We start from the raw sequence: 18440 nt of genomic DNA on the forward strand, positions 1-18440 counted from the left end.
CTCAGCGAGTGTTTGCTGGGTGTAGACGGGACAGGGAGGTGCTGAAGCAATTTGCTTGCAGTGTGGCCCCGTTTGCAAAGCAGCAGGGAAGGAACTATCAATACACGTGCTCTGACCCCCCCCTTGTATTCACCCGGCCCGGGTGGACCAGATGAGGCTGGGAGAACACAGAGGGGCCGCCATCCCCGCCATCCACTGTACTTGGTGCCTCGATGACCTAAGGGCCCTCTTCTCACCTTCCCATGTTGCAGCGGGAGAAACTGAGGCCCAAGGGTGGGGCCTGGAAAGGCTGAGAACCCACCCCGCAGGCCCCACTGTTCCTCCAGGCCAGGCCCGGGTGCCGCCCGGCCGCGCTCTCACGGGTGCAAAGTGTGCACGAGGTCAGGAAATGGGAAGCCCTCACTAAACTGTCATGACAGCCCCGGTGAGGCTGTTGTCACCACCCCCCTCCTCCAGGTGAGGAAGCTGAAACCCTGAGAGGCAGAGGAGGGGCAGAGGCAGGACTCAAACAGACAGCTGCTCCCGAAAGCTTGTGTGCGACTGCTTCTCCCCGCCACGACGGGGTCCCCTCCAGCTCAGGCTTCTGGATTCTCAGGCTGCCAAGGACGCGCACGCGTTTCCCCAGCCGAGATAAAGGCCCCCTTAAAAGCGACACGCATTTATTAAACGACATTTGCCAAGGTTTCAGCACACCCTGCTGCCGACAGCAGACAGCCTCTGGATGAGATTTTTTCCCCACGCTGACACTATTCACTGATGCCTTTTATAGCGCTCTCTGCAGCTCACAAAGCACTTTCCACAGCTCTTACTTCCCTTAACCCTCAACAGTCCCCACGCGAGAGGGAACAGTGGCACAGTTGCCACTTTGCGGATGGAGAAACTGAGGCTCAGAACAGGGCAAGGCACTTGCCCCGGAGCACATGCTTCCAGAGTAAGTGGCCTGTGTTTGGATTCGAACTCAGGAATGTGCCCCAGAGCCCATTCTACTGCTAGAGAGGGGCCCGAGGGCATCCATCGGGGGAAAGGGCGAGAGAGGGGGGTCTGGACGGAAGGAGCCCGCAGGACGCGAGCCTCCGTTTCCCAGGAGGAGAAATTGGGGCTGACAGGGGCAGCGTGGTGGGTTTCATTCAGGTCGTCCTGCTGACAAAGGATGCTCTTTCAAGCCCCCAACCATGACATGATGGCCGAGCAGCAGTAACAGTGACAGTAACAACGGCTGGAAAGTGTCAAACACCCGCGTTACCAGGAGCCCTCACTAGGCCTCGCCAAACCGCCACAGGAACCCAGCAAGACAGGGCTGTCCCTACTCCCATTTCACAGATGACAAGACTGACGCTCAAGGAGCTGCGGCCCCTTGGCCCAGGTCCTGGGGCTGCGGATCAGTCGCGCTCCACCGGCACCCTTACCCTCCGCACCAGGCGGCCTCACGCGACGAATGGCTCTTTGGGAGACGCTGGCCCCAGGCTGGGCGCTCCAAATCCCACCCGGCCGCGACACTGGAGGCGCTCATTGTGTCGCGTTTCATGGTTTGCCAGCTCATCCATCACGGTGTCCACACCGGGGTGAGCGGTTCGGGAGAGCCAGAATTTTCATAAGCACAAGTTCTGGGGTCTCTTGGCCACCTCCCTCCACCCCGGCTGGCACTGACATCTTGGGCTTCTTGATGTTTTAGGGGGTCCCTGTGACAGCAAGGGGGGCGGGGGTTTGTGGCGCGGCCAGGGAGCCAGACGCAGAAGCGGAGCCACTTCGTGGTGAGGGCACAACTCCGCTTTCAGACCAGGGTTACGGCCCGGGTGACCTCGTGGCTCTGAGCTTTCTCTCGAAAACAGGGATCTCACTAACTAGCCACCTGTCCTTCCTTCAGCCGTACGTACTAACCTGCCTACCGCTGCCAGCCCCTGTGCTAAGGTCCCAGGAGGCGCAGCAGGGACTAAGACAGACACAGCTTACATCCTAGTCGGGGGAGAGAAGGCTAAAATAATGACACAAATACAGAAATGGCTAGGAGGGCTCGGAAACAAACTTGTCGCCATGGGAGAGATTACGAAGGGGGGACCGCTTTTAGAATGGGGTGGTTGGGAAGGGCATCTCTGAGGAGACGAGATTATAGCTGCAACCCGAAGGAAGCAAAACCGGGGAAGGTAGTCCAGTAGGACAGAGCTGCGTGTGCAAAGGCCCTGAGGCCGGAAAGAAGGCTGCTGTGGCTGAAGCCCACAGAGAAAGGAGAGTGTGGTAGGACATGAGGTCACAAGACAGACGGGGCCCAGAAAATGCTCTGCCCCATGGATCACGGCAAGGGTTTGATTTTGTTCAAAGTTTGGAGCAGCAACAAAGAGGATTTGATTCACCTGGCTGCTCTGGGTGACAAGACTGGAGGGGGCAGGAGTGGAAGCAGGACAGCAGGGATGCAGAAGCTGCAGCACCAAGGGCCTGGACTCAAATCCTAGCTCTGCACCGACAAGCTGTGTGACCTTGGGCAAGTCACTTCACCTCTCTGAGCCTCAATTTCTTCATCTGCTCAATAGGTATAATAGTTCCCATCTCACGGAACTGTAGTGAGAATTTAACGCAGTGATGCAAAGAGTAATGATCCTATCCCAATGGTCTGACATGTTCTATGTCAAGGTGGTCGATGAACCAGACCCCATTTGGTCTGGCCCTGACCTCTCCCGATTGCCACACTGCCTGTCTCCCTTCACTCCAGCCTCACTGGCCTCCTTGCTATTCCTGGAACATAGATAACTCATTGCAACCTCAGGGCCTTTGCACTTGTCATTCCTTCTGCGTGGCTCACTCTCCTGATATCCCCATGGCTGCTCCCTCAGTTTTATTCGGGCCTCTGCTCCTGAGAGAGGCCTTCCGTCTGTCCCCACTCGATCTTCTGTTCCCTGCCCTGCTTTACTTTCTTTACAGCACCTGTCTCTACCTAATGCAGTATTTACTTGGGTCTGTTTTCCTTCCTCACTAGGACGTCAGCTCCATGAGAACAGGTGTTTTTGTCTATCCACGGTTGTATACCCAGCAAGTCGAGCCACCCTGGCACATAGTAGATGCTCCAAAATATTTGTTGCATGAATATTTATAATTAAAAGGGTTGTGACGAGAATAGCAAAGAGTCGCAAAGTGGGTAAGAGTAAACCGGGGCTGGGATCTGGCTTTAACTCTCGCTGGCTACGTGGCGTTGGGAGGAGCCCAACTTGGCTTTGGGGAGCCTCGGTTTCCTTATCTGTAAAATGTGGATGAAGGACCCCCATGCCTTTTGGCACGTCGGGAGCGTTAGACAGCGGGGCACGCCAAGAGATGCATGGCAAAGTAGTCATGGCTGAAATGATACCCGATGTCCCCCCAAACTGCCCCCGGTCCCCCACCTCCAGGAGAGCGAGGGCCAGGTGAGACAGGAATCACAGACCAGCCTTGAAGCCAGGAGGCATCCCTCCTTCCCATTTTGCGTAGGTTTGAAATTTTCCAAATGAAGAAGCTAAGGGAGAGAGAGCACAGATTCGAGGCTCCGCTCGTCCCTAGCACATACTGCAGTATTTCCTTCTATCGTTTCTGGAGGACACTGTCGGCTCTCAAGAGCGGCGGCCACAGACACGGGCCTGGCAACGGCCCCCCCCCCCACCCCCCACTCTGGCCGGCTCTCCAGGCTGAGGCTCACCGCTCACTCCTGGCTCCCTGGCTCCCTCCTGATCCCCTCCCGGCTCCCGGCGCCAATCTGCGGCCATCTAACACCCTGCGCCCCCAAATGGATGTGCCAGGAAATCTCACAGACACAAAGAGCCGGTTTGTATCATGTCTGACTTCCACCTCGGCTGTTTTGCATCTCTCTGGACCGAGGGCCTGGCAAGACACCTGGCCGGGAAAATCCATCTTGCCGGGGGCTCCGTCAGAAGACCTGCCCCAGCAACGCCCAAGTTAACAGGAAAGCAGTTTCAGCTGTGAAAATAGAGGCTTCCTTCTCCGGGATGGGACGGAAACCCGTCTTGGGAACACCCGCCACCTCGGCCTCCCGGGAGGATACGCTGATTGACAGAAATACGAGACGAGCACCAAGACGGCAGGATGCCAGCACCCCTGGGCCTCAGTTTCCCCACCGGTCAAACAAGGCGGAGGGATACCCACTTAACAGCAGGGGCTCTGCAGTCAGGCTGCGCTGGGTTGTCATCCCAACTCTGCCACTTACGGTGGGGCCTCGGGCAAGTCGCTCGGCCTCTCTGCGCCCTGCTTCCCCCTGGGTCGAACCGCTCTGATAACTGTGCACCCCACCCGGGCTAACTGTCCGTACCGCTGGGATCAAACGCACCAAGTGCTGAGCCCAGTAAGTGGCTGGAAACAATGGTTCCCATTATTATTACTTTAGTATTTTTCCACGGAATTCGGGATCCCGTCAGATTTCTGGCTTTAACGATGGAAACTTCCAGCTCAGCCCAGTTTTAAAAAGCCTTGGCCTGGAAGAGAGGGCGCTTGGCGTCCCACCCAGGCCTTGCAGTGGCTCTTGCCGTGTGAGCCCACAAGTCCTTTGCTCTCTCTGGGCTGCAGAGGGAGGTGCTCCGGGAGGGCACGAACTGCCCCCCTCCAGGCCTCTGCCAGCTTTCCGGGTCTGGAAATGCACAATTCCAAACCTGTGGATCCGGACAGAGACACCTAGAGGCAGCCCGCGCCCACAGCCTCAGTCCCAGGAACAGACGAGTATTAAATCGCACTCGCCTGGGTTTCCGCTCAAGTTGTCCATTCCCCAGAACGGCACAAAAGCCGCAAGGAAAAAGAAAAGACCCCGCACTGAACGGCATTCACTCCCGTGGAAGCTTTTGTTGTTCTGCGCCCACCGGGCGCAGGAAGCTGTGCTAGGCACTTGACGAAACTCAGCCCCGTGTTTGCAACGATGAGGAAATCCAAACAGAACAAGACAATGATGGTACGAAGCTGGCTACCACGCGCTGAGAGCTCCCTGCACGCCAGGCACAGCTTCAAGCATTATATGTGCACCTACCGACTTAACCCTTGAAACAGAGCAGCTCTGTTTTACGGATGCAGGAACGGACACGCAGAGTGCAGTGAATCGCCCAGTACGCGGTGGAGCTGGGATTCACACCCAGGGCTCTGGCTCCAAGCCTGCGACTGCGCACCGGGGCTCCGCTTGCTACGGCTGCAGAACCACCACGCCAAGCGAGGGTTAGCCACGTATGCAGCAGGCGCCAAAACGAGGAGAAAGCGACAAGTAGCCTCAGTGAGGGGCAGATGGAACCTGGGCCGGGTCGGGGGGGGGGGGGGGGGGAGGTCCGGAGAAGGAAGAGCTCCCTCGGATCACGAGGCCAGCGCGCACTGAGGGGGAGGAACGGGTTTGGACACATGACGATCAGGAGGCGCAGGGAAGGGCATCTCTGACGGCAGGAACAGCGTAAGCCAAGGCGCAGAGATGAGCGAGTTGAGCTGAGGGCATGGATGGGTACCAAAGCGTTTACCAAACTGGGTTAGGCCGCATGGTAACGGGCGGTACACAAGCCAACCGCCTCGTGTTCATATGTTTGGGGAACGCTGGAGTAAACAAGGTCCAACTTGGGATTCTACAACTCCTCGGGCCTTAGGTGCTAGCTAACGTGCTTGAGTGGCCAGGAAAGCTGCGGTCTGCAGGGAGGAAGCGAGGTTCTCCCGCAGCCCCTCGGGTCAGCGCTTCGGAAAACACGTGGCTGGGAAACCAGGCCTGTCAGGGAGGGAGCCCAGCGCTGTCACACGCTTCTTTTCTTTTAGATTTTTTTTTTTTTCTTTTTTTTGGAGAAAACTTGGACCCACTCAACAGTTTTGAGGCGGGAGCGACATGATCTGCGTTGTGTTGACAGGCCAGAAATCTGAGCACATTTGAAACAGAGGGAGGGGGTGGGGGAGAACCTTCCATCAGTCCAAGACTCTACAAATAAGAAAATAACCTGTCGCACGGAGCCATTGGAAGCAGGGAGCAAGCGTGTGTGGGCTCCACACAACAGTTTTAGACTCCTTTCCTCTCACACACCCCCTCTCCATCTGCCTCAAAGGGCACCAGGAAAATGCAAGGAGGAAGACTGCAGCTCTGGGGGCTCCGGAGCACGGCAGCCCGGGGGGGGGGGGGGGCTCTGGTGGAAGGCATGTCACTCCCGTGAGCTGTCACTTGCAAAGGGCTATCGCTTGGTGTTTCCATCCTCAGTTAATGCCTTCCGAGAAAGCACCGTGACTCAGTGGAGGGCTCCTGCCCCAGAAGGAACCCTTCACACGTCCTCCGTCGAAGCCCAGAGGGGGCTCCTCTCCCTCCCCCCAGCCTGGCCTAAGTCACCCTGATGGAGTCAGCGAGCTTCTTCCCTCAGAGGCTGCCCAGCCAGGAGGACCAGATTCAAACTCCCGGCCCCCTGCCGCTTACTCCGGGGGGGGGGGGGGGGGGGGGAGGGGACAAGTTTCTCCTCCAGTTTGGGGCTCGATTTTGCTCATCTGCAAAATGGGGCTAGCGGCCAGCCCGTGCTCTGCTTTTGTTGACTGATAGGATGGCAGAGACAGGCAGTCGGCACACAGCCTGGATTACGGTTAACTTTCAAAGGCATGGGTTCGCCTCCCTTCTCTCAAACGCGTGCTTCCAATCAGGACTTCGTATGTGCTGAATGACGACAGGTACAGGAATGAGTCACACCGTAGGTCTCCAGGGAATTGTAAAGGAATAATTAACGGGCAGAAAGTACCCAGAGAACACCATGGCTTTAAAGAAACTTCCAACGGCCCGAGCCCATTGGGGCCAAAGTGCCTGCCACCCCCTTTCTCTTCTTTTGAAAGAGGAAGTGAGATTACCGTCACCATTTAGGAAAGTACACGGGACACACCAGGATGTCCCCCTCTGCCAAGGAATCAGAAAGTCACCAGAGGGCCCAGCTGTCCCCCAACACCTGAACCCCAACTTGGCCCGGCCTTCTCCAAGGCCAGAGTGAGGGGCGAGTGGGAGCTCGCCCAGGTCTGCCCAGCAGGGCACCCAGAGGTCCCATGACCTCGGTGGGGCCAAGGCAGGGAGCCTGAAGGTTCAGAGTCAGGCTGCCTGGCTGTCCCCGAGCCCCTTGCCCTGCTCCCAGTCCCCAAATCTCCCTCAACTCAGGTCGCTTCAGGAAACAGGCCTCACGTTGGCTCCAAGAACACAGGTTGGTGACTTCACCGGCGTCTTTTTAGAATTTCCCTCTGGCAGCATTTGCGCTAAAAGCAATCTTTAGAAACTTCTTCTCCTGCTTTCCCCAACCCAGATAATTCACATGACCGGCCCCCTGCAAAGAGTGATCATGTGCAGCCCCAGCAATCATGTGACACCTCCCGGGCTGACAGTGCTGCCTGAGACACTAATAGTCACTCAATCTAACGCCGCCTTCCTATGCCTGACATTTGAGTTTCTCACTCAAACAAATCTATTTTCTTGGAAAATTGGCCAACTGCCTCCTTCCTACCTTCCTGCCCTTCTGTCCTGCCTCTCTTCTGCTTTGTCATAAATTCCACGCTGGGAGAAACCGAGGGAGGGGCCCGAAGCCCCATCCTTCGGGCGGACCAGGTGATTCCGTCCTGGGGCCCAGAGTGTGGCCGGGAGCCCCGTAGGCCACAGAGTGAAGGATGCCGTGAGGCTTCCGCGATGTGACGGCGACACCCCACCCCTTCCCACCACCCTCGGCTAAGAAATTTATTCCTACCTCCTAAGATTTATTTATTTCAAAGTTAATCTTGGCCCCTCTGCTGCTCCCACTGTTTCAGGCTATTGATGCTGAATGGATTGGAACGGAAGTTTTATGGCCTAATCTTTGCCATTTTATAGATTGTTTTTATAGGCAAAAAGGGGAGATGTGCTCACAAGAAGGGGGCCGGTGTTCCCAGCCAGCGCCCCGGGAAAGGCAGGCCGCCCATCCGAATGCTTGTTAATCAGCGTCACTGGTCATTTGCCAGAAACCAAACCACAGGGTCCTCGTTGAAGAAGGGTCTGGGATGGACGTTTAGAAATTGACTTGGGCCCGGTTCCCCTATGTCAGGAAAATGAAGCACTTGTGAGAGACACTTGTGCATGTCCAGGCCAGGCCAGGAAGGACGCGGGGCAGGAGCCAGGACTTGTGCAGGGTATAAATGGCCGGCTCCTGCGGGAAAGAGCGGATCGGACAGACGTGAAATGTATCAGGGCTTCCTTCGCCGGGGGCCAGGACCCAAACGTAACGGGAACACCCGGGGTGGGGTGGGGGGGATGCCTATGTGGATTCCTGGGGTTTTGGGGAAACTGCAGGGCAGAGAGAAGCTGCCGTCTCCCCCCCACCTTCTCTCTCCACCCACTCTTTGCTAGTTCTCCCTTCCTCACTGCTATCAGATGGTTACCAGTCTCTAGGCAAATGCAAAAGGCGGGTGGTGGGGGGGAGGTGGGTACTGAGCTCATCTTTACCTCCCTCCTCGAGGCGGCTGGTGCAGACCCCTCAGCCTACAACACAGCTCCCGAGGAGCCAAAAAACAAGATCCCCATTCTTCTCCCCAATCCCAACTCCTTTAAAGCCGTTACTCCGCCCCCCGTGCCCTCCCAGGAGACCCAGGGTTTTGCAAAACCCCTTTAAGAAGCAGGACTCCTGAATGGTGACCTCACCCCTTGGCGAACACACACGATAGCCTTCAGAGCCCGCCTGCTGGAGACAGCCAGGTGTTTGATGTAGGCCAACAAAAAGACATGCTCAGAGCCACAGGTAACAGCCCCACAGAGCACCTGAACTGCGGGGAGCTGCCTGGAAGCCTGGGGAAGGCAGGAGGAAGTGGGGGGGGGGGCAGAGGACAGCAAGAGGCTTTGGCAAACACAAGGACAATCCGCGGAGCTTTCACATCAGGATCTGTTGATCACAGCAGCTCATCCCAGAGTTACTGCGGCCTCCCTTCCTCTCTCTTTCCCATACACACACCAACACTGTGTTACTCTGTGCACCAGAGGGAGAGCTCACTCTTCCCTAATTGCAACAGCCTGTTTCTGTTCCATCCCAGGCAGTACCTGGGGGACCCCCCCCCACCCCGGCTCTGGCGCCGACCCCCTTCTCTCAGACCCTGAAGTCAAACATGTGGAAAGCAGAAGTCCAGGGAAAGAGCTCTTTCTAGAGAAGCCAGGGGCACTTAACTCTAAAAGCCGCTGACAGCCTGCCTCCCCCATCAGATGGGGCAGGGATCGGGTCAGCCAACTCATCTGGGTATGTCCCAGTGCCCAGCACAGAGCCCAGCACAATGCCCCCACGATCAGAGTCCAGGGCGAGTGGGTCCTATCCCTGGCTGTGTGACCTTGGGCAAGTGGCTGGCCCTCTCTGGGCCTCAGTTTCTGCATCTGTAACCCTGCTTCCAGATATGTCTCCCCTTACCACCGCTGGACATTAGCCCAGGGGCTCCCAGTGGCGCTCTGACAGGCCTGGGCCCGCAGTTTGCGGCCGGCAGCGGCGGGGGGCAAGGGTGCTTACCTGTCCAGACGCAGGACGCGGCGAGCAGCAGGCAGAGCAGCAGCCCGAGGCGGCCGGGGGCCGGGCCGGCGGGCTCCATGGGCCGCGGCTGCGGAGCGAGGAGGGAGAGCGGCCGTGAGTGCGCGCTCGGGCGGGCGCAGGCTGGAGCGGGGAAATGACTAAGGCTCCCCCCTCTTCTCCCCCCCCCACCACCTCCCCTCCCGGCCGGGCTTCCCCCCCCCCCCCCCACCTCCCCGGAACAGGCGCCTGGAGCGGCTTAGGAGCCGCCGTCACCACCGCGATTTTCGGAGAACCCCCCCCTCCCCCCCGAGAGATCGAGAGACGGAGAGGGGGAGAGACCCCAAGCGCGCGAGAAATAAAGCCAGGGACGGCCAGGGAGAGGCGGCAGGAGAGAGAAACAGACCCGAGGGAGCCAGGCGGAGAGCCAGAGACGCGGAGAGGCGAGAGAGGGGGAGCGGGGAGAGGGGGAGAGAGAAAGAGAGAGAGCGAGCGGGAGAGGAGTGAGCGAGGCGGCGCGCAGATCGCGGCCGCCAGCGCGGGAGAGAGGAGAGGACCGCGCGCGCAGGGGCGAGGGGCAGCCCGCCGAGCCCCGCCGCGCCGCCCCCGCCGCTGCCCACCTGCCCCGCCCGGGCTCCTCGCGGCGCCGGCGGCTCGGCTCTGCTCGCTCCGGGCCCGCAGTCCCGGCCGCTGCCCCCGCCCTCCCGGCAGCCCGCCCCCCCCCTCCCGCTCGCCCTCCCCGCCTCCCTCCTTCCCGCCCGCCCCGGGAGGCTGCGGGGTTCGGGCCGATCGGCCCCACGTCGCCCGCCAGCCGCGCGCCCGGGGAGGGAGGAGGGGGAGGAGGAGGGCCGCGTCGCCCCCTCGCCCGCGCCGCGGCCCCGGCTGCCCCGCCGGGCCCGCGCGGCAAGCAGCCCGGGGAGCGGTCCCCGCGAGCGCCCCGGGACCGGACGGGCCGCCGGCTGCAACACTGTGCCGGTTCGGGCGCCCGCGCGGCGCCCTCCCGTCTCCCCTGTCCCCGGCCCCCTCTCCGCTCCGTCCGCCCGCCGAGCTCGGACCTGCGCCGCCGGCGACGGCTGGGAGGCGGTGGGAGCGCCGCCGGGGCTGCCCAGAGGCCGGGGCCCCCGCTCCACTTTGCGCAAACTTGTTTTTCTAAGGTCAGCGCCGCGAGCTGGCTACATCGTCCTCTTAAGGTGGACTGGGGAAGTTGCGACCGACCTCCCTCCCCTCGCCTCCGGGACTCCGGCCGCGGTTAGTCCCCGCTTCCCGCCGGCTGGCGAGCGGCTGGAGGCGGCGCGGGAGTGGGGATGGAGGGGGGGGGGCGGGCGGGACGGGGAGGGGGTGTCTGCCTTCTGCCCCTCCCCGAGTGGCCCTGCCCCTGTGCCCTAAAGCTCAAGGCCCCTCTGGGGGGGGGGGGGGGTGGGCGCGCGCGCGCGCGCGCCCGAGGGCCCCGGTTCTTTCAGAGCTGGGCCGAGGTGAAGGAAAAGCAGGAAGTAAGTGAATGTAGGGGGAAGGGGGAGAGGAAGGAGAGAGTGATGGTACAAAAATAGCGTGTGTGTAGGAAGGACTTCAGTACCGCCTGGAAAAGAGGCGCAGGGAAGCAAGGAGGAGAGGGAGCGAGAAGGGGGGCTGTGGCCGAGAAACCGGAGGGGATGCGTCGGGGCCTCCCCGGGGCAGTAGGCTCTCTCGCCAGGTGCCTCGGTGTCAGGCAGGGCCGATTCAGAGGGTGGGGAAGGCCCAGGCAGGGGTGTGGGGGAGAGATGGGACTTGAAGGCCTGGACTCCAGGAAAATGACAGACAGGGGGGAAGGTGAGGGGGAAGGAGAGCAGGGGCTAGAGGCCTGGGGACAGAGGACAGAGCCTCCTGGTGAAAAAGCGATTACTCTCTCTCTCTCTCTCTCTTTCTTTCCCCGACTCTCTGTCTCTGTCTCTCTTTTTCCTTGAGGGAAAGCTGTGTTCCCAACAGCAGCCAGGCCAGCGATAGGGAGCGGGGGTGCCCTGGCCACCTGGCAAAGGTGGGTGGACGAGGGGTCCAAGACCCTCTGCTCACGGAGGGACTGGGGCTTGGAAATAAGGCCCTTCAGAGGACGTGAATGAAGCACGGTGGGAGACTGACCAGCCCTGCAAATAGAGAGGGGGTTGAGACCCACAGAGGGAGCGGACTTGTGCAAGGCCACACGGCGAGGCCTGGGGTAAAAAAACCGAGATTTTAATTCCTGATTCCCAGGCTAAATAAAGACCTTCGCAGGGTGACCCTACCCTCACCCCTAGCCCAGCCTCCTCATCAAATGCCTGGTCCTGGTGTTGTGCTAAGTAAGGCAGGCGGGCAGGCAGGGTATACCTGTTTAGGGCCTGGACCAGGCCCCCGGGGTTCTGATCCCACCAGCCATCGCTTGTGACGGTGTGGACTTGAGAAAATACCTTGTCATTTCTGTGGCCCAGCTTCCTCATCGGCAGTGACGCTAACAGGAGAATGGACCTAAAAAGGCTGTTGTGAGGATGAGATGAATTCATTTTGTATAGTACTTCGAAAAGTGTTTAGTGAGTACCCCCAGTCCTGGATACCATTTGATAAATAAGTAAACTGTTTGGCGACAGTCCTTGGGACCCCACGGGGTTCTGAGCTGTGTCTGAAGTACAAGGGGATTTTCTTTTCTTTGGGGGGGGGTACAGCAATGACCCATTCAAGGTCCCTGTCCCCAAGGAATTTACATGCGAGCGTGTGTGTGGGGGGGGGGGTGCAGATAAGTAGACAAGTGGAAATAATTCATGTACAACAGAAGAGTGAGCGTAGAGAGTGAGAAAGGAGGGCTCATTCGGATGTCAGGGCCTCTCCGAGAGGCTGGGAGCTGAGCCACCAGATGGGGCAGCAAGGTGAAGATTTGGGGGTTTGCTGTTCCCGGAAGAGGGAACAGCATGTATAAAGGCCCTGGGGCCACTTGGCTGGAAGGGAAAGAGCAAGGATGGGGACGAGTGGTCCGGCCGGGTGGCCTCGCGGCCCTTGGTAGAAAACCTGCATTTCTTCTGCAGATAGGAAGTCACCAGAGAGTGTAGAGCGGGGAAGCTCCAAGGTCTGATTTATGTGTTTTAAAAGGCCGCTCTGGTGGAGAGTGGATGGTGGGGCTTGAGGGAGGGGAGTGTGGAATCGGGACGCCAATGAGGAGGTGGTTTTGGGGGGCCTCCTCATGTCTGAGGTGGGGGGTAGAGAGTCTCTAACTCCACAGGCCACATCGGGCAGAGACCATGAAGGTGACCAGCTGAGGCTCTTGGAAAAATCCATCACCCAAATCTATCTGGGGTACAAGGCAGAGCAAGAGCTGCTGCTTGAAGGTCAGCGACGAGGCGGTCTCCAGGCCTGGGCTTCCAGAAGGCTCTGCCATCCACCGTTCCCCGGGACACACACGCAGACCTCCCCGGGATTAAGAAACTGCGGATTAAGGAAGGATAATAATTGAACCACCTGCTATTTATGCATAGCACCTTTGGCAAAGACAGTCAAGAGGCCTTCCCCACACTGGGGCCCCTTTCATCCCCCCTTCTGCCCCAGGAAGCGGGGAGCGGTGGGGGTGGGGGTCTGGCCTTGTTCTCCTAATCCAGAGACCACAGAAAAGTCGCCCTTGACTGACGGTCAGGGCTGGGAGGTCATTGAGACCAGTGGGCAGCTGGGTATGCTGGGGTCGGGGGACAGATTGCCTGAGGTCACCCCGAGCGATCGTGGCAGATCATTGAGGTGAACCAGCCACCTCCACGGGAGGCCTCCTGGGTTGCCCTGGATTCAACTCGAACTTCCTTCCTACGTATGCCATTCATTCACGCACTCGCCAATACTCTTTAAGCATCTATCGTGTGCCAGGCACTGTGCTAGGCTTGGGAATACAGCACTGGGGGGGTGGGGGGACAGACAAAAACCCCTGCCCGCAAGGCAGGGAAGGGGCCCAGGAGTGCCCACGAGAGGAGACGGGTCGGGGAAGGCCTCTGACGACGTGCTATTTGAGGGAAGACTGCAAGATTCGGGAAAGGAAGCCAGAGGCGGCCCCGTCTGTGCTTTGCTTTTCTCTGTCACTCCCCGTGCGCAACCTGTCAGCGATGCCTGTCTCCACCTCCAGAACCAAGCCGCTTCTGAGCGTCTCCACCACCTCCCACCTGGGCACCTTCTTTCCACCCTCGACCTCCCCTTCTCCCATCGACTCTCCACTCAGCAGCCAGAGGCGTCCGTTCTGGAAGGCAGGTGTCATCCTTCCCCTGCTGTCCAGGACTCGGGAAATGACACGTGTTTTGTGAGCCTCAGTCTCTTCATCTGTGAAATGGGAGTAACCCGGCCGACCCTGACATGGGGGACGGGGGGGGGGGGGTGGTCAGTGTGGCAGGGATGTGAAGGCAGCCATGGTGGGAGCAAATCTGGAGTTTGCCTCTACGGGTTGGGGGGGGGGCGCCCTGTGTGTGCGAGGTTCCCCTGGCAGGCATTGGTCTCACGGAAGCCCCAGCGACTCCACTGCGTTCCCAGAAGCAGAGAGTAAGTGGGCCAGGGTCACTCTGCCAGGGCATGCTGGAACCTGCAGGGACCCAGCTCTGCAGGGCAGCGGCCCTGCCTGGGCTCTGCTCCTCTTCCCAGAACCCTGGGCTGGCGTCAGCGGGCAGGCCGGCCAGGCCGCCTTTGTGTGGGGCCCGTTAGGAGGCTGGAGTTGCCAACCACCTAGTTTTCTGGGCAGCAGGAACCATTTGGAGTTAGAGGCCTCAGCCATGGAGCCAGAACAATAAAAATAAAAATAGCGAGGACTCCCGGGCAGCCTGGACCAGGGCACCAACTGCCCCAGAGAGATGTTCCTGAGGAGCTGGCGAGAAAGCATGGTGGGGGCAGGCGGGGGGGTTGGAGGTGGGGGGGTTCTTGCCCTGCGTCTGCTCTGCTCCCCGACCTGTATCGTGGGGTATGGCCAAGGCTCCCCGCAGCCATTTTATAGCTGCAGAAACTAAAGCTCAGGGGGATGGAGTGACTTGCCCGGGACACACAGCTAGTGAGTGGCTGAGCCAGTTTAGGATTCGAACTCAGTTCCCCAGATTAATAGTGGGGAAAAAAAAAGTGAGCCGCCCAAGGGGGCGGGGCGAGAAATGAGCAGAGCCTGGATTTGAAGGGTCTCTCTGAGCCTGCGTGTCAAAGCGCCCCACTTACAATCGCCTCTCCACAGTACCCCACCTTTCCACACGGGAATCAGAGCTGTGGTTTTCCCACTGAGGCACCTGGAGGGGTTGTTGATGCAGGAATCCCAGGGCCCCACCCCCAGAGGTCTTAGGTAAGGCCTGAGAATTTGCATTTTGACAAGGCCCCAGGTGGTTCTGGTGCTACCGAATACAGGACAGGAACGTTCCAGAGCCCAGTCCCAGCTTTCCTGTGGGTGGGGTCTGTCGACCCCTCTGTTTCCTGTCCTCCCTGCCCAGGGGAGAGCAGAGGGGGCACGGGCGGTGGCTCAGAGACTGCAGCCAGTGCCCCGAAGCTGAGGGGCTGTGACAGATCACCCATCCGGGGCCTGGGGGAGCCATGCTGTAATTAGTGCTTTCCAAGGGAAGGCAGCGACTTAAGTATCTTGGCAGGCAGGCAGGCAGGCAGGCAGCTTGCCTGAGCTCCTTAGGGGTGGGACCACGCTGTCAGGCCCTAAACCCTGTCCTCAGGCTCTGGGAATCTGGCTCTGCCAGGAGCCGAGCCCAGCTGTGCGGAGCCAGGCGTTCCTTAACACCCCTGGGTGGGGGTCCCCTGCAGGGTGGTGACAGAAGGGCTGGCGTCAGGCCGCAAAGCTGATTGCTTTGGCGCGCATCAGGAGACCTGAGTTCAAGTGCGGACTCTGCCCGACGGTAATACTGACCTAGCTAAAATGCAGGAGCGCCTGCTAAGCCCCCAGCTTGAAGGACTTCAGCGGATTCTGTCATGCGCCTCACTCCGCCTCACGTGACCGCAATTCTTATCCCCGTTTCACAGATGAGGAAACTGAGGCATAGAGAGGTTAAGAGTAAGCTTTTGAGCTGCAGAATTCGACTTTGAACCCAGGGGTGCTCCTCGCCCAGCCCCTGTTCCCCACCTCTGCACATTCTGACTTCTCCTTTACTGAGAGTCTGGGGCCCCATGGTGCTATCTCTGGGTATCCCTCCCCACCGCAGGGCTGGCTCTGTGATGTCCGGGCCCCTCTGTGGCATCAGGACCTGGGCTGGTTGACTGGCCATAGGCATGCAGGCATGTGTCTATCTGCCTCTATCTCAAAAAAAATAAATAAATAAAAATAAAAACAAATTTTTTACATATTTATTTATTTTTGAGATAGAGAAACAGAGAGTGAGATGGAGAGGGGCAAAGAGAGAAGGAAACACAGAATCCGAAGCAGGCTCCAGGCCCCGAGCTGTCAGCACAGAGCCCGCCCCGGGACTCGAACCCACAAACTGCAAGATCATGACCTGAGCCGAAGTCGGACACTTAACCGACTGAGCCACCCAGGCGGCACCCCCCCCCCATCATTTTGTATCCCTTCACCCCACTTTCTCTTTCTTGGTAGCATGTAAATACTATATAGTTCTTGGTTGCTGTGGCTTTCCCCCTCTCAAGTTGGAGCTCCATGCGGGGCCTTTGAGTCTGTTCTCCGGCACCCAGAGCTGTGCCTACAGGGGTCAGGGACCTCAGTAAATGAGGTCGATGAAGTGAAGGAGGGAGCCGAACGGCCAGCAGCTCCGTCTGTGGGGACGGACAGCCCTGCTTGGCCTGGGATTCCTCGAGGAACAGATGTCCTCATTGAACTTGGGTTTCCTTCCCGGGCAGCGAGGCCGGGACTCCAGTTGGCCCCATTCCTGTTCTAGAGAGGAAGTATCTGTCCCTGGGCAGGAACCGGCCTGGCTCTCAGGAAAACTGAAGCAACATACACCACTTTCTCCGCTCAGCTTCTGTGGCCCCGGGGCCGCGGGTGGCCACGTCAGCCTCCACAGGGCCCCGGCCTCTGGAGCAAGGAGGACGGTGGGATGGGAGGCCGTGGGAGCCTCACGGCCGTGCTGTGTGAAGGGGACCTCGCCTGCCCGGAACCGGGCCCTTGCCCTCCTACCCATTTGTGTAGCCACACAAACGGAGGCTCTGTGAGGGGCAGAGCCAGCCTGGGTGACACGGGATTGGTGACACGGGATTGGTGACACGGGATTGGTGACACGGGATTGGTGGCAAGCAAGGTGATGAACCAGGCCTTTCGGTACCAAACCCCCGACGTGTCCTCCTCGCCTGCAACCCACCCTCCTCCCTGTCCCACCTCTAAGTGGCCTCGCACCTGGCCTCGCACCTGACATCCACCGCCAAAGTGTCCTCTCTCCCTGAGCGTCAGGCCCTGTCCAGTCGAGAAAGTAGCAACTGTCCCCACGGAACAGACAAGACTGAAGCGTCGAGAGGGAAACGCTCCAAGTTAGCCTGACCGCCCTCTCAGGCTTTCCTCGCCCCCCGCTGCAGGCCAGCGACTGGGTTTAGTCAACAGGTGTTGCAGGGGTTTGGGCGCAATGGCCCGGCGTTAAGACCTTCTTCGTTCTGGCTAAAGTCTCAAACAGGGAAATTGCCAGAGAGAACTGGACAATTGGGGAAGAAGCGGGGGCTCCCCGACTGCCTTGAAATGGTGCCCCTTTGCTGAGCAGGACTGGGGGCCTGGGAGGAGGCCTAGGGATCAGCATCAGGGTGGCCCCAGGAAGCCAGACCTGAGTGGCAAGGCCTCTGGCCTCACCGCAGACCCCACAGGCCCACAGCCCTGCTGAGCCAGGGAAGATGGCGGGTCTTCATTCAGTCACAGGTATTTCCTGAACACCTGCTGCGGCCCGGGGGGGCGGGGGGGGTTCCAGTGGGGGTGGAAGATACGCGCATGGCTGAGGAACCGCATCCGCATACTCGGTAGGTAGTGATAGCTGCTGAGGAGGAGAAGTGTGGTCCTGAGTGTCTTGCTCAGGGAATGGAGTTTCCAGAAGAAATCGAGAGACAGAGTCACGCCGGAGTATCGGCAAAAACAACCGCTTTGGGGCTTTTGTTCAGAGCAACATGGGGCCCGGGAGCTACAGGGAAGGCGGTGGAGGCGGATTCCTGGAAGCCACCTCAATCCCACCTGCTGCTCAGTTTCAAGCCTAAATCTTCCCGGGGTGTCACTTGAGGCTCTGGACAAAATTTCGCAGCCTCTTCCTCCCAGCCTGAGGGCCCCAAACTTGCCACCATCTGTGCCACAGGAACCAGAGAGAGAGAGAGAGAGAGAAAAACAACCCATGATAGCCTCTTTACACGGGGCTATTCTGAAGATTCAAAGAAAGACTGTATATCAAAAGTCTGGCACACAGGAGGCACTCAATAAATGTTCTATCACTTTCCCTCCAGCCCTACCTGTCCTTTTAGGTAGCGATCTATGTGGTTTCATCTCATTATTTCAGGGTTTTCTGTTTTTGCGTCTGTGTGTTCCGTGAAGTGTATCAGTGCTCTAAAAGGATGTGCGCGCGCACACACGGGCATACATTGGGGGTGCGTGTTTAAAACGTTTTTACTGACCGGGACCATGATCAAAATGTTGAAGACGGCCGTTTGGAAGTCCAGTGGAATCGACAGAGACTATCAGAGCCGGAAGGGATTTTAAAGGCCATCGGTCGCCCCCCCGCCCCCCCGCCCCCAGCAGCCGGTCTCCCATCCGATACGCAAACCTCTCTGTTATACCAGCTTCGGCTCTGGCAACGGGGAGCTCATCCCCTTTCCGGGCAGGTGCGTGTTGTACAGGCTCTGGGGTTGGTTTCCTGGCCTCAGTGCCCGTGTGTGTTTCAGCTGCTCCCAAGCTCCCTGGCACCGGGTCACAGCTCTGGGAATCTCCCAAGGGCCCAATGCCAGGCTGAGCGCATAGTAGGTCTCCAGTAACGTCCCCTGAAGGAGTGCGGTGGCGGAGGGATGAGAGGGGGTTGGGAAGGATGCCTTTCCTGGCAATTCTCCTTTCGAGGGCGCACCCAGCAACAACACAGC

General features: G+C 59.1%; 2 protein-coding genes across 3 annotated transcripts in view; one reads left to right on the forward strand and one right to left on the reverse strand.

Annotated features, from left to right (window-relative positions):
• SIRPA (signal regulatory protein alpha) overlaps positions 1–10721 on the reverse strand; it is a 42090-nt gene extending 31369 nt beyond the window's left edge. Inside the window, exons 1-2 of one of the 2 annotated variants that reach the window (XM_086701848.1) lie at positions 10508–10721; positions 9456–9543 (exon numbers count right to left, since the gene is read on the reverse strand). In XM_086701848.1, coding sequence (XP_086557974.1) covers positions 9456–9534 — 79 coding nt within the window. In that variant the 5' untranslated portion in view covers positions 9535–9543; positions 10508–10721. Of the gene's footprint in view, positions 1–9455; positions 9544–10072; positions 10136–10507 lie in introns of those variants that run through there. The other variant, XM_086701849.1, reaches the window with a different exon arrangement.
• LOC147582675 (uncharacterized) lies at positions 9533–13731 on the forward strand. The gene is made up of 3 exons (XM_086702804.1): positions 9533–9569; positions 9961–10700; positions 12673–13731. Exons 1-3 carry the CDS (start codon positions 9533–9535, stop codon positions 12901–12903), a joined length of 1008 nt encoding a protein of 335 aa, XP_086558930.1. The 3' UTR covers positions 12904–13731.
• Positions 13732–18440: the final 4709 nt, after the last annotated feature.

This window comes from Puma concolor, chromosome A3 (assembly GCF_028749965.1).
Source record: "Puma concolor isolate L17-30 chromosome A3, mPumCon1.1.hap2, whole genome shotgun sequence".
Classification (NCBI taxonomy): domain Eukaryota; kingdom Metazoa; phylum Chordata; class Mammalia; order Carnivora; family Felidae; genus Puma; species Puma concolor.

What these genes read in the sequence shown, in the direction of transcription:
- LOC147582675 (XM_086702804.1), top strand. Translation starts at nt 9,533, where the DNA reads ATGGGCCGCGGCTGCGGAGCGAGGAGGGAGAGCGGCC. An exon ending in AGCGAGGAGGGAGAGCGGCC is followed by an intron (nt 9,570 to 9,960) that starts GTGAGTGCGCGC and finishes GAGAGGAGTGAG; the next exon opens with CGAGGCGGCGCGCAGATCGC. An exon ending in CCTCCGGGACTCCGGCCGCG is followed by an intron (nt 10,701 to 12,672) that starts GTTAGTCCCCGC and finishes CTAACTCCACAG; the next exon opens with GCCACATCGGGCAGAGACCA.